This window comes from Cryptomeria japonica, chromosome 11, assembly GCF_030272615.1.
Source record: "Cryptomeria japonica chromosome 11, Sugi_1.0, whole genome shotgun sequence".
Lineage (NCBI taxonomy): Eukaryota > Viridiplantae > Streptophyta > Pinopsida > Cupressales > Cupressaceae > Cryptomeria > Cryptomeria japonica.
The window spans coordinates 307,094,538-307,108,736 of NC_081415.1; the positions used below are offsets into that span (position 1 = coordinate 307,094,538).

Sequence of the window (14,199 nt, forward strand, 5' to 3'; positions counted from 1 at the left end):
ACTCCCATCTTGAAGATAAAACCCTGAAGAAGTCTTTACTAAATCAAAACCAGATATCAGCCACCTTAGGATATTTGGATGCCCTGTCTATATTCATGTACCTAAGGAGAAAAGATTAAAATTAGAGCCTTCTGGAAAAAGGGGAATACTTGTAGGATATAGTGAAACCTCCAAGGCCTACAGGATCTATATACCTAGTCAAAAGAATATTGAACTAAGTAGGGATGTGATCTTTGAAGAAGACTTAGCCTTCAAAAGAGCCCAAAGCTCACTAGAACCTAAAGTCTATATCCCTACCCCTAGCATAGATGAAGACCCTACTCCTGAGCTTCAAAGGGAGAGTCTTGAGGAAAATGAAAATGAAACTCAAAACCCACCTAGAGAAAATTTCAAGAAAAGACCACTATGGGCCACCAAAATTGTAGAAGAAGCTCAGAAGTATGCTGCCCCTTCAGGGACTTTCAGAGAAAGCAAAAGGCCTAACAAACTAACCAACTACGTCGCTCTCCTGAATAATCTCTCAAGAGCAGAACCTACTAATGTATCAGATACACTTAAGCATCAAGTATGGAAGAATGCCATGTCTGAAGAATACCAATCCATTATGAAAAATGATGTTTGGGAAATTGTTCCTAGGCCGACTAGGAAATCTGTTGTCACCTCCAAATGGCTCTTCAAAATCAAGCACGCTGCAGATGGCAGCATTGAGAAACATAAGGCTAGATTTGTAGCCAGAGGGTTTTCTCAAAAGGAAGGAATTGATTATGAGGAAACATTTGCACCTGTAGCCAGATACACTTCAATAAGAGCAGTCTTAGCCATTGCAGCATCAAAGGGATGGAAAGTTCATCAGATGGATGTTAAGACAACATTCCTTAATGGAGAGATCTCAGAAGAGGTGTACCTAGAGCAACCTGAAGGGTTTGAGATTCATGATGTAGAGTCACATGTGTGTAGACTCAAGAAAGCTCTCTATGGGCTTAAAGAGGCTCCCAGGGCCTGGTATGAAAGAATTGATACCTATCTCTCAAAATTAGGCTTCTCCAAGAATGATGCAGATCCTAATCTCTACTATAAGCAAAACAAAGGTGATATGCTAATATTAATTTTATATGTTGATGATTTGTTAATCATAGGAAAAGATCACCTCATAGATCAGTGTAAGAAAGACCTTGCTAAAGAATTTGATATGAAGGACTTGGGACGTCTTCGTTACTTCCTAGGGTTGGAAGTATGGCAGAATATTGATGGCATTATACTAAACCAGGGTAAATATACCTTGGACATTTTGAAGAGATTTGGAATGCTAAACTGCAGACCCATGACCTCTCCAATGGAAACAAACCTTCATAAACTTAAGGAAGCAGCAACAGAATCACAACCATCAAATCCTACTCTATATAGGCAAATGATTGGGTCTTTGATGTATCTTGTAAATACAAGACCAGATATATGTTATGCATTTAATGCCTTGAGTCAGTTTATGTGTGAGCCTAAGGAGATCCACCTGATTGCAGTAAAACACATTATGAGATACTTACAAGGTACTCTAAACCTTGGTCTCAAATATGAGAAAGTTGATCTAGACCTGCACGGATTTACAGACTCAGATTGGGCTGGAAGTGTGACTAATAAGAAAAGCACTTCAGGGTGTTGGTTCAATTTAGGTTCAATCATGATATCCTCAATCAGCAGAAAGCAGTCTTCTATGGCTCAGAGTTCCACCGAAGCCGAATACATTGCAGCTTCCATGGCTGCCCGAGAGGCAGTATGGCTTAGGAAGTTGTTTGTGGGATTGTTTGGAGAGCCTATGAAACCTACTATCATACATTGTGACAATCAGAGCTGCATAAAACTTTCAGTAAATCCAGTGTTCCATGACAGATCCAAGCATATTGAGATTCCATACCACTATGTGCGAGATACCAGTAAATCCAGTGTTCCATGACAGATCCAAGCATATTGAGATTCCATACCACTATGTGCGAGATACCAATAAATCCAGTGTTCCATGACAGATCCAAGCATATTCTTAGTTGGGAGTGGTGCAAGGTTTGGTTGAAAAAATGTCATCTTTTGAGGGAGCCACCCCCCAATTTTTGAGTTTTCATAATTTTTGGAAACCAAAAACCTCCATGTTGGAGATGTGCAGTCCATAAATGGATCAAGAAATGAGTTAATTGCACTATGGATCCATGATCAAGTATAGCACAACTTGGAGAATACTTGATAAAGGAAGCAAGAATTTCTATGCAAAAAGTAGAAGAAATTTTGGCTTCGAAGCAAAATTGCCAGTTCTAATAGAGTTGGGTACTTAAATACCAGTTCCAAAAAGTGGAGATTTCACAACCATAGATGCAATAATGAAAATGTACTTATGTACCGAGCAATGTATCATCATGCATCCAAAAAAGGCTTATGGCATTTCAAATTCTGCACTTTTTGACTTCTTGGTGTCCCTTTACTTCTTGTCTCAACTTGTAACAGCTTAACTCGACATTGCAGATATGTTTTTAGATAAATGGAGGAATACATGAAAGGGATTGAAGTGAATTACACAAGGATTCATGTTTTCCAAATGAACAAGTAGATTGTAATAAGCGAAACAACATTGAAAGAGAGGGTGTTAGAGCTTGTGAGAGATCTGTAAGAATAAACATTGTTGTTTCAAGCTAGTTGTGTGCTCAAGAGACCACTCGAGATTGTGCATAAGGAGCTAATTTGGCTCACTTTTGCTGGAGTTAACTCTTGGAATTCGGGTTCTCCAAGGTAAAAATCCTTCTACCTTCACTGTCTTGTTATTTGCTCTCATTTTCTTTTCATGTTCAGAATTATTTGATTTCCTCAACAGTAAAGTACTTATTCCCTTTGCTTAGATCTAAATGTTGATGACTATTGTATCATAAAATTTGTAACCATCATAGTTTATGGATCACACATGGCCATACATGTTTGTAAATGTATATGTGAATTACGAAACATAAATACGTATATGTTTAGGTCCAAGAAGCCATAGTAAAAGTATGAGTACCAAGTACATTTAAGGATTTGCCCATTTTTTTATATTACTCAAGTACATCCACCATAATATCATTGTTATATGCATAAACTAAATATAAATTATAATTCAAAATATATCATAAGTCATGACATATGATATAGTTCACATAAGATTATATATATGTTTAAAGTAGAAAATTAATCAAGTCAAATCAAAACACAAGAACTATGTGAACAAACGATCATACTACGTTTTGTCGAAAGCATTAAAATCAGTAATTAGTTTCATAGAACTTGATGCAATATGACCAATGGCATTTCCACACTCCCTAGCTTTTCTATGTGGCTTTTGCCTTAGAGTTTAGGTTTGGCTAGTTATTTAGTTTGTTTAGTATATGTTTAAGTTTTTCATCATTGCTTTTTTTATGAATTTCTTGTAATTGTTGATTGACAGTCAGTATACCTTGGGGATGGCTTTGATACCCTCGATGTATTTGGACATGACTCGAGATAATTAAAAATCAAGTGTGTATTTAAGTGGTACTTGGACCAACATTGCTACATGAACCAAATTGGTAAAAATTTAAAATTACAAAAGCCTCTCAGGTATGTGTGTGTATCTCTATGTACGCATAAGTACATATTACATACACACATGCACACGTGTCTTGATGTGGTGAAGGAAGCTTCAAGCGGTGAAGAGAGTATACTCTCTTAGAGCTGATCTCTCTCTTGGAATTAAGCTAAGTCAATTCCTTAAATGGCAGGCAAAGTGGATTAGTCATTTCAAGAATCATGTGTGAATGAATGGAAACATATGCGTGTATAAATATACAATGGATTGGAAACCATATGCAATGGAGGGTTCTTGTTTGAATCACTAACCCAACATGATATCTAGTTTGGTAATATTATTCCTCGATATAAGGTGAATTTTAGCCTCGTCAATAAAAATGGCCTGTTGGGTTGGATATGTTGCAAAATATATTAAGCTACACTAAGGAACCCTTTCAAGCATTCAGATTCTAAAAAAATTCAATGGAGACCAATTTGTTTGTTGTTATCATACAACTTGACTTTGCTCAAGGTCCAAAGCACCTGTCTTCGGACAATGTGATGGAATGCATCCATCTTTAGCATTCAAATGATACAGAAAGGAAGAAGTGTGATGACTTTTGAGAAAATCGTCGGAGCAGCAGAATATTCTGACCTGGTTGTAATTTTTAATTGAAACTTATATATATATACCACTTAAGTAAAACTTTTAAGTAGTGCAAGGGGATATTTATATGCACCTGTGGGCAGAGGCACCTCACATTCTGATTACGTCGTGCATATGGTTCAAGAATTATATTTGACATTTCTAACATCTTTTGTAAAGAAGCCAATCGAGTGTCTCCATTTCTGCCGTGTTCACTGCCTGATGCATACACCCAAGTAAGCAACCATCCATAACAAAAACAGTCCACTACAATATTTTCTAAAATTCAGAACCCGCCTCAATTGAAGATTTAGCAAAATATGCAACTTGTTCTTCCAAGTGAGCAAACGACTGTTTCCTGGTGCTAAAGAGAATCTGATGATATTTGCAAATATGTAATAGATAGACGTGAATAAATACTTTGATAATCTTAAACCAATTGCAACAAATGGAAAATAAGGATGAACTCAAAATTGTAAAATCGGTGACTTTCCAATGGGAAGGTCCAAGTTCTGATAAGGTGTTCAATTGAGTAAAATACCACTTCCAATACAGTGAAGGATGATAGGAGGATTTTTGAGTGGTAAAATCATTTCCAGTAATCCAAATATCCGTAAAAGGAAATTCTTTTAGGCGTATCCGACAGGACAATATGACAATCCCAGGTAAACTTGACTGAAAGATATCCAAAAAGGAATTAATTTACTAAACAATGCATATGAAAGGAATGGTAAGGTTAGTTACCTTGAGTACAGGATGTGAGAGCTGTCGTGAACGGTTTTATATAAGTACTGGTGGCATTCATTTTTTTATAGGCGGCCCCTCGCGCAAACATGAGGGCTCGGGAAGGCACGTTTACGCATTGCACGCGTGCCATTCCCCTCTGCATTTGCAGCACCAAACACCGTCCACACAAAACCATTCTAAAACTATAACCAAACTATAAACTGTCATACCAGCCCCAAGGATACATGGTTGCTGGTACACAGAGTAGGTCTTCTGGTTATTCTTACCTGAGAATTTGCCTGAAGAAAAAAAAATTGTTCGCTACATTGGATAGTTTTCAGGGGGTTTAAGGGGTACCTACAGGACTTAACAAAAAAGCGCTAGGGTTTTGCCCAGCGAGTCCTAGTAACAAATTTCTGGACTTGGAGGGAATTTTGGACTCTACTAGTTTAAGCCTTTCTTAACTTGTGCTATTTGGATGTAACTGTGAAATCTAAATATGCACGTTACGTTTTATTTACTTGTGTATTTTTATGAAAGAGTTTAATATAATTATTTATAGATAAAGTGTGTAATTTTATGTAAAGTTGGATTAATTTTCTAATTTATTATTTTATTTGGCTTATATTTATTTTTATATATTTGATTCAATCTTCTTAATTATATTGGCCTTTGAAATTCAAATTTCAAATATGTGTTGACTACCACCTATTTTATTAGCAGTCATGAGATGACTTAGAATAAATTTGTATGGTTACTTATTATGTCTTGATATTTAAAGGCATTCAATGCGTATGCATGATCATCAAATATTAATGAGAAAATTCTATGTATTGCAAATAAGAATCTTTCAATTTGTAGCACTAAAAGGAACCTAATATGCATCAAAGTCATCAAGATCGTCTATATTGTCTAGGATTATTGTCTTCAATCATTTTCATGATTGTAAATCAATTTAATCAAGGCTTACCTAAGAGAACATTGCCCTTGTGATTTGATGATCTATTCTAGGTACTTTATAATACTACTAGTTCATGACAATTAGCATAAAGCAAAGATTAGCTCATCAACAAAAGTGAATAGTACTCAAGATCACTTTTGTGTTTTAGATCATTTCTATAATAGGCAATATCAATCCCACACAATATGAATTCAACCCAAAAACAATTTATAGACTATTTTAATTACGAAGTGAATAATAGATTTAAAGAATTCATTATTAGTCCAAATGAAAATGAATCTCAATTATATATTAGAGACATTCTTCACCCTTTGCCCCCAAAGCTAAGGATCTTAATTCCTTGTATTTACTTTATAATTTAATATTTTCAATTTATATGTCTTTGATTAGTATTGTTGATTTAAGCTAGGATGTTTTAGCTCAATTATTTGTATGTTTAATTAGCCTAGATTAACGTTAGGAAAATATTATTTTCCTTTACATTTTTTGTGAACATGTATAATCTTACACCACCCTAGAGATTTACTGCAAGGTTTATACCCTTACTATTTTGGGGCTTTAGGTCTATACTTATAGCTTACATCGTTATTTAATCTTGTCAAGGTTTATGCACTTGCTTCGTGCTCCTTCATTGGCACATCCCTTGTTCAAGTTTTGAGGTTACATTGTTAGACCTTTATGGTTTCATCATTTGCCAATTGGACCTCCTCAAAATTTTAGGTGGAGGTTCTACTTTTTAAAATTATTTGAGCTCTTTATTTTGTCCTCATTTAGTCCAATTTGAACCTTCAACTGCCTTTGGTTCAATATCTCATGCAACTTTCTTGGTCTCTAGTCGTAGCTACACAACTAGATTTTCATCCTCCATTGATTGTTAAATTATAATGGAAAATTGTACCTTCCTGCAAATCACATTTGACTATAGAGAACTTTCATCCACAAACATATATATAGAAGATCAAGTAACATGTAGTGGCAACTACTTCTCCTTAGAACTTTTGTTCTAGGATAGACCCCTGAGCATACTCTTTACCCTCTTTATTAACATCATGTTCATGCATTCTACAACTCCATTATATTGAGTATTTTATGGAGTTATATTATATGTTTTTATGTTGTTATCCTTATAAAATTTATCAAACTCTACAAACAATACCCACGACTTTCATCAATTCTCAAAATCTTAATATTTCTACCAATCTTATTTTCTAAGAGTGTCTTATATTCCTTTAATTGAATAAATACCCAAGATTTATTTACAGGAAATGTGTCCATGTTTTCGTAGCATAAACATCAATGTCATAATGCAAATAGATTGATAAGAAAGAAACAAGACCACGTATATACGAATAAATAAGATCCTATAGCCTACAAGATTTATGATAGCCAAAATAAAACTAAACATAATTATACTTCTATAAATGAAATGTTCACAGTTCTCCTTATATTATACTCTTTTTCTATTCATTACCTATATCGTCTCTCTATTACATCCTACCTATCAATCTTCCTGAATGTAGCTCTGTACCTATTCATGTACATAGTGAAAAAGGGGGAAACTATTGGGGCCTTAGGTCAAACCCTAGTTTTGGAACTAACCATGAAATTGAATTGAAAATGTAAATGAAGTATTGGAGTAAAATACTTTCCTTTTGAGGGAAAGGTTGAAAATGAATAAAACAATAATGATATACCTTTAATGAAGTTTTTTTTATCTTCACAAGGAATTAGGGTTTCATGCAAATAGTCTTCATAAAACATAGAAGATAAATTTCATCTCCAATGCTTGAATCTTAACTTCACTTTTGCTCCAATGCTTGATAGAAGACTAATTGCTTGCTCACTTTAATTTTCTAGTGTGTAATTGAGATCTCAAATTCATTAGGTGATTTCTTAGGTTTGAAATGAGAGGGGTAGACCTCCTTTTATACTTGTTGATCGAAAAACACATTTAATTTTCGACACAAGTCGACACGGGATCTAGGTCTTTGCCCAAATTAGGTGACCATTATGAGGCCCCAAGATGGGCACTTTTTGAGAGGACCATGGCACTGGGTGCCATAGTCTTGGAAATCAGGGCTCCAAGATCAAGGGGAAATAGTGTCGACAGAGAAAAATTGTGTTTGATAGTTGGTGTGAGCAGAAGCAGTGCTTTAGTCAAGCCTTAGAGGACGAACTCCAAAGTAAGGCCTAAGTGAGGACAAATTTGTAAGCAAGTACAATTTAGGATGCTATAATAATTTGTCATTATAGGAGAAAATCCATTACGAAATAAGAGATTTGGATAAACACTAATTCTAAAAGAAAGAGAATGCAATGATTATAACATCTGAAGAATAGTTTAAAACATATCTATATTAGCTAAATATTGATTATTTAGTTGCAATAAGAAGGCAGCCTCCTTTTTGTGAGGAAAGATTTAATATCATAATATTGTGGTTGAAAGGCACATTTTACAATCATTCTTTGATTACAAAATTTTCAACCAACAAGAAGTAAAAGACAAATTCCAATTATATTCTTGAAAGTGGGATCAATTCCCATAATATATCTTGCAAGATCCATGAATTGCATCCTTTGGATGTTAAAGGACATATCTCTCCCTTGATCATATCTCTTCATAACTTTAACAAATTAGCTTGTTATCCAAATCACATACTTTGCAATATTATTTTTTATTTATTTGTTGCCTCCCATGATTAATTACTATTTGAATCGCACTTGTATAGCTTAGTCGTTATCTTTGTAATAACAAGTATAATGATTGTTCATTAAATAATCCGATTGGTAAATCGCTAATTACCTTGTTCCCTTAAAGCGACAATAGTGATAATATGTTTTGATGTAAACATTTATTGATGACTAATCTTCTTTTTCTTCCTCCAATTTGCTAGTAATCAATGAGTGATTATGAAGATCACTTTTGCGATACATATGATGATATTTCATGGCTAACATGACCCTTTATTGTAGTTTGACTAGCTTAATCCTTCATTCAAATGATGGTAATTGTTAATAGATTATCTTCTTCGCGGTAATAATTGTTGGATGATTAAGATGCTGGTCTCATATGGCTCGTTATCTCTTATTGTCTCATCCTTGCATGATGGTTGTTGCATTGGTGATATCAATGTGGATTTCTCTTCATATGTAGTCGATGTATTAGATGCTATGATATAAGCTCCCATATGACAACCATGTCTTCCTTATGAAACTTCCTTCATATTATATTGATGATAAAGGATGTTATCTTATGGATATGCTTGATATCATTTGAGCTCGATATTTTGTTTTTTCTTAAAGTCTTCATTCCTTGATTATGAGAACGAGTGGATAGCATATCACTACTACATTTTATTCTCTATGCTTTCTTTGGATGCTTGATACGAAAATTGTGAAGTCTTACAAATAAGATGATTTCCTCAATAAGTTCTTCATGCTTCACTCTTTATTGATCATATGCAAAGCTACCTACTTGAACACCTTAAATGCTATGTACAAATTGATATTTCTTGACTACTAACTAGTTGAAGGTTGTATAAGGCTACCAACCTTGATTACATAAGTATTTTATTGCTTCTTATTATAATGTTAAAGATGGGTATGAGTGGTATATTATGTAGGTATTTAAGAGGTTCATAATCTATATGAAAAGTAAATGTATGGCGGAGACAATAGATAATTCTAGATTTTTATGTAGATCATAGACCATTATTAGGGCCTCCTTCTATTGATGATATAATTCTTCTCAGCCCAAGAGAGTTTGTTACTGGGAATGAAATTGTGTTTTCTTTATTACCACAAGGTTGTGTTATAACTATATTATTATCCATTTTAGAGGCATCAACATGAACATGAAAAGGGCCATACCAATTAAGAAATATAAAAAATGGGTTATTTAGCAATCTTTTATTTTAGGATGTCTAATGATTGGTAACATTGCTATGTCCAATTGATGGTTTAATTAATCTTTTTTTTAATAGTTATTTTTATGGTTTTGCTATTGTAGCATATCCCTTGATAAACTTTCGATGATAGTTGAGATATACTAGGAAGGTTTTCACCTCTAGTCCAGTTTTTGGTGGAGATAAAGTTATAAACAATGCAAATTTCATATTTTTTAACCCTTATTTATAGATGTTATGTCCTAACAACATACTAAAGGGTACCACAAAGATACATATCTTGATGTTTAATGAAATATGTAAACTTTTGCATCTTTATAACATGGTCTAGAGAGCTTGGATATGATTCCTGATTAACTTATAGACTATCCAATGGTTTAGATAAATTTATAAGAAATCATGAATGAAGTCTTTGAATGTATTGACCGTGATTCGACTAAATATTGTTGGAACATTCTTCATGTCAAAAGACACGATTGTACTCATAAATGATACTATTATGTAACACAAGTGGTTTTTACTTATCTTCTTGGATCTTTACTTTATGGTATTTGAGGAATGCATCAATGTTCAAATGAGTGCATTTCCCTGCCTACAACAAATTATAGATTTTCTTTTGTAAAAGGGGCTAGGAAGGGATTGTGAATATAAGCTTTATTAAGCTTCCTAAATCCAACACAAATTTGTATTTCCCCAATTTTCTTATTTTATACAACCTTAAGGTTAATCTATTTAATGTCCTCCAATAGTTTGATGATGTTAGTGTTGGTTCCCAAATCAACATATCCCAGACACTAAAGGATTATCCACTTTCTCATCACTAGGTTCAAGATAGGATTTGGCCAACGAACGAGATTCAGTCTTAGGACCAAAATCTACTACTCTTTTGGCTTTGCAGGACCAAGGTAGGTATACCTTAACAATGTCTAAACAAACTTCTTCACTACATACATGGACATTGCTACTATGACAGATATCACAATGAAAACATACTAAGGAAAGTCTATAAACTTTATATTTGGCTACAATCCTAGTCTTCAACATTCACTCAACCATCGGGTTTGATTTATATGCTAAACTACTCCTAGCACTAACTCCTACAACAAAAAGAAATATTATCTTTGAAAATGGATGACCCTGAAATATTTGAAAGGAAAAGACCAATGCCTATTCTACTGGGAACAGAGTCTAACCACAAATATACCATAAAATCACAAAATATATCCTCATGACAACTCTTAATATAACATTTTACGCATTACATATCATGTTAACATGAGATCTCTTCAACTTATTCTTTAAATCACACCCAGATACATATATATTGTAATGATCTTGGAACGAAATTTAACTCTTTTCTTAAAAGAGACCTATCACCAAGAACAAACATTTCCCATTAGAGAAGACAAATCATTGTATATTTAATACAATAATTCATTCAACATACACATAGAGTGGAGACAACTTGAAAACAATCTCTTTCATTAATCTTCAAAAATTTGGATACATTGATGATACACAATATACTTGCAGACAGAAATAAAACTATTATATTGCACTGAGACACTAAATATATTTTTTTTTCCAAAATTTAAGGATGCTTTCCTATCGGCCTTGATTTCTTTTTTATAACACAAAGGAGAAAAACAAGCTTCAGGTCGATATGACACATGTCAAAAAGTGATTGATTATAATAAAATATGCCCAAAGGCATCTTTTATGAGTACAATCACAAAATCAACCTTGAAAGAGAAACTAAAAGGCAGTAGAGATAACAATTTTTGGGGATTGGTGCTATAGGCCTTATGAGAGTGGAGCTAATGTGTCTTCATTTTGCAGCTCCTATCCTTGTCAAAATTCAAAATCTGGCATTGAAGGCAATGTGGACTTGGGCTGGTACATGTTGAATGTATGACCAAAATGCACTTGCAAAAAGAATAAGACAAACAAAAATGGCAGAGGTGGAAGCTATTCTTCCTCTAGTTGCTCTTCTTCAAGTGAGCAATACTTATTGTGCCAGTCATCCATTTGTGCTATGGTGGGCTAGGCGAAAGCTTTGAGGTCTTGCAATTTATTCATAACCTCTTTGGTCGTGCTGTCAAGCACGGTTGTAGCCTCAACTATGAATTTGTGGTAAAAAAAATCAATTTCAAGAATTTTATCAATGATCAAATAATAGGTATCCTTTTGCGTGGGATCTCCCCACACTGATTGATCCAAAACTACATTAATTGCCTTCTCAAAATTAGATTTCCACCTGTCCAACTCTGTTACGTAGTTATCTATAGTCTAGATTTTAGGGATGTCCCATTTTTTGAGACCCTTAAATGATGCCATCCTCTCCCTTAATGATTTTTCTTTACCTTCTACTTGTGGGAGTTCCTTTGTCATTATATTGTAATTCTTCCATATTATCCCCGTAACTTGGGGTGTTGAAGGCACATTCTTAACCGCCAAAAATACTTCTTTCAATGTGGTGGTTTTGGGATGCCACGTAGCTCTCAATGGTTGAAAGAATGAAATTAGGTCCTTCAATTGTGTATGTACCTGGAAGACATATGAATAGGAGGCATGCACCTCATCCAATTTATTTATCAATTTAACTATTATTTGCAAAATTATGCTTTTTCTAATTGTTAGGCACTTGTTTTCATTGTCCACCTTCATACACCTTATCTTTTCATTCCTACTCTTTAAGAGGATGGACAAAGCTTTATTCTTAGTGGCCAACATCTCAAAATCAAAATTTGAAGAAAAGGGAGCACCTTCCAATTCTCCTAGCCCCACTTGTATATGCTATTGTTGGGGTTTTTGTTCTATCATCAATGTAGAGGTGGTATCCTTCTTTGCTATCTCCTTCCTTAGATTTGCACTTTCTTTGTTTAATTCACTATAACTAGCAAAATGGGAGACATGTTGCCTCTTGAGTGTTTCATGTCTCCTTTCCTCCTCTTTAGGAGTAGCTTTAGAAAAATATGAGGCATGGAATGCCAATATGGTAGCCTCTAAATTTGTAGTATCTATGACTATTCTGACAATTGCATCACCTACTTTTTCCTTTACTCCATTTAACAAAATTGGCTTCTTAGTGTCGGGGGCCTTTACCCATTGTGCAAATGCCTTAATGCTTGGGTTGAATCTTGAGCCATGCTTAGCAAATTCTTGGGCATAAATTGTTAGCAATTGACACTCATTTTATTGGTTTCATATGTTGTCATTGATGTCAACATGTTTCGGCTTCATTCTTTGGTTTGGTACTTCATCGACAAACACTTCACCAGCACCGGCAGGTATCTTCATCGGTAGGAAGGATTCTATGGGTACCGGCATTGAAGGTCGACGTGACTTAACAAACAGGGTACCGGTATAGGAAGCCGACATCATTGGGAGATCCAACAATTGGCAATTTATTTTGTTATTTATGTATATACGTAATGAGTCAACATGTTTAATCATTTTGTAAATATCTATGTAAGCCGACATGAGTCACGAAGGATTGGAAAGGTATATAGGTCAGTTGATTAGATCATTTTGTGATATGTTAGGATATGATGGTAACGATTGTAATTGAGGATGTTGTGTGATTAGATCAGTAATGTGAAGGTTATTCCGGTAAGGGTTTAGGGTTTCAGAACTAGAACAGTCAGAGATTGAACCGAAACTCAATCAGGCATAGCAGATGCATTAAATGAGTTCAGTCTTATGTTTTATTATTCAAAGTGACTGTGGTCAGTGAGACTCTTTTGTGTTGAGCAGTGTGCTCTAAGCTGTAAGCCTTCCTGCATGTGTCGGCCCCCATATTATGTAATATCTTTTCATATGCATATGACCAGTGGATTGATATTGTGGGTAACAAATCCCACCGTGGTTTTTCCTTTTTGAGGTTTTCTACATATAATTTCTCTTTGTTATGGTGTTAATTTATGTGACTGGTTCATTGATTGCTTTACTTATTTCAATTATATATGTACTGGTTTATCGGTTGGTGAATGCATGTTATAATAAGGTTAAAGTTGAACATTCTGACAGAACACTGATTCACCCCCCCCCCCCTTCTCAGTGTTCTTGGATTCCAACAATTGGTATCACAACCTTGTGGCTCGGAGGAAGTCTAACAGCTTGAGGGAGATCCTGAATCGGAATCCATGGATATGAGTATGGAGAAGCAACTTGAGGTTGTTGGTATATGATGAACTGGTATGATTATGATGATATGATGATAATGTATGTTGTCATTGATGTCAATAAGTACAGGTGTACAGGTATGAAGAGATGAAGTGAACCAGTGTCAGGGTTTCACTAAGTGTGACTACCGGTTGGTAGTCTCGGCTCTAGGGTTTTCGGTTTGGCAATCTAGCTTGTGCGATGCAACCGGTGACATTCTGTAATGAGTTAGCTAATAGATG

General features: G+C 34.6%; 1 protein-coding gene across 7 annotated transcripts in view; it reads right to left on the minus strand.

Annotated features, from left to right (window-relative positions):
• LOC131071984 (twinkle homolog protein, chloroplastic/mitochondrial) overlaps positions 1–5,414 on the minus strand; it is a 270,809-nt gene extending 265,395 nt beyond the window's left edge. For 5 of the 7 annotated variants that reach the window (XM_058008018.2, XM_058008023.2, XM_058008006.2 and 2 more), the window contains exons 1-2: positions 4,946–5,413; positions 4,296–4,420 (exon numbers count right to left, since the gene is read on the minus strand). In XM_058008018.2, the coding sequence (XP_057864001.1) occupies positions 4,296–4,420; positions 4,946–5,123 (303 nt within the window). In that variant the 5' untranslated portion in view covers positions 5,124–5,413. Of the gene's footprint in view, positions 1–4,295; positions 4,421–4,945 lie in introns of all 7 variants that reach the window. The other 2 variants (XM_058007998.2, XM_058007986.2) reach the window with 1 other exon arrangement.
• Positions 5,415–14,199: the final 8,785 nt, after the last annotated feature.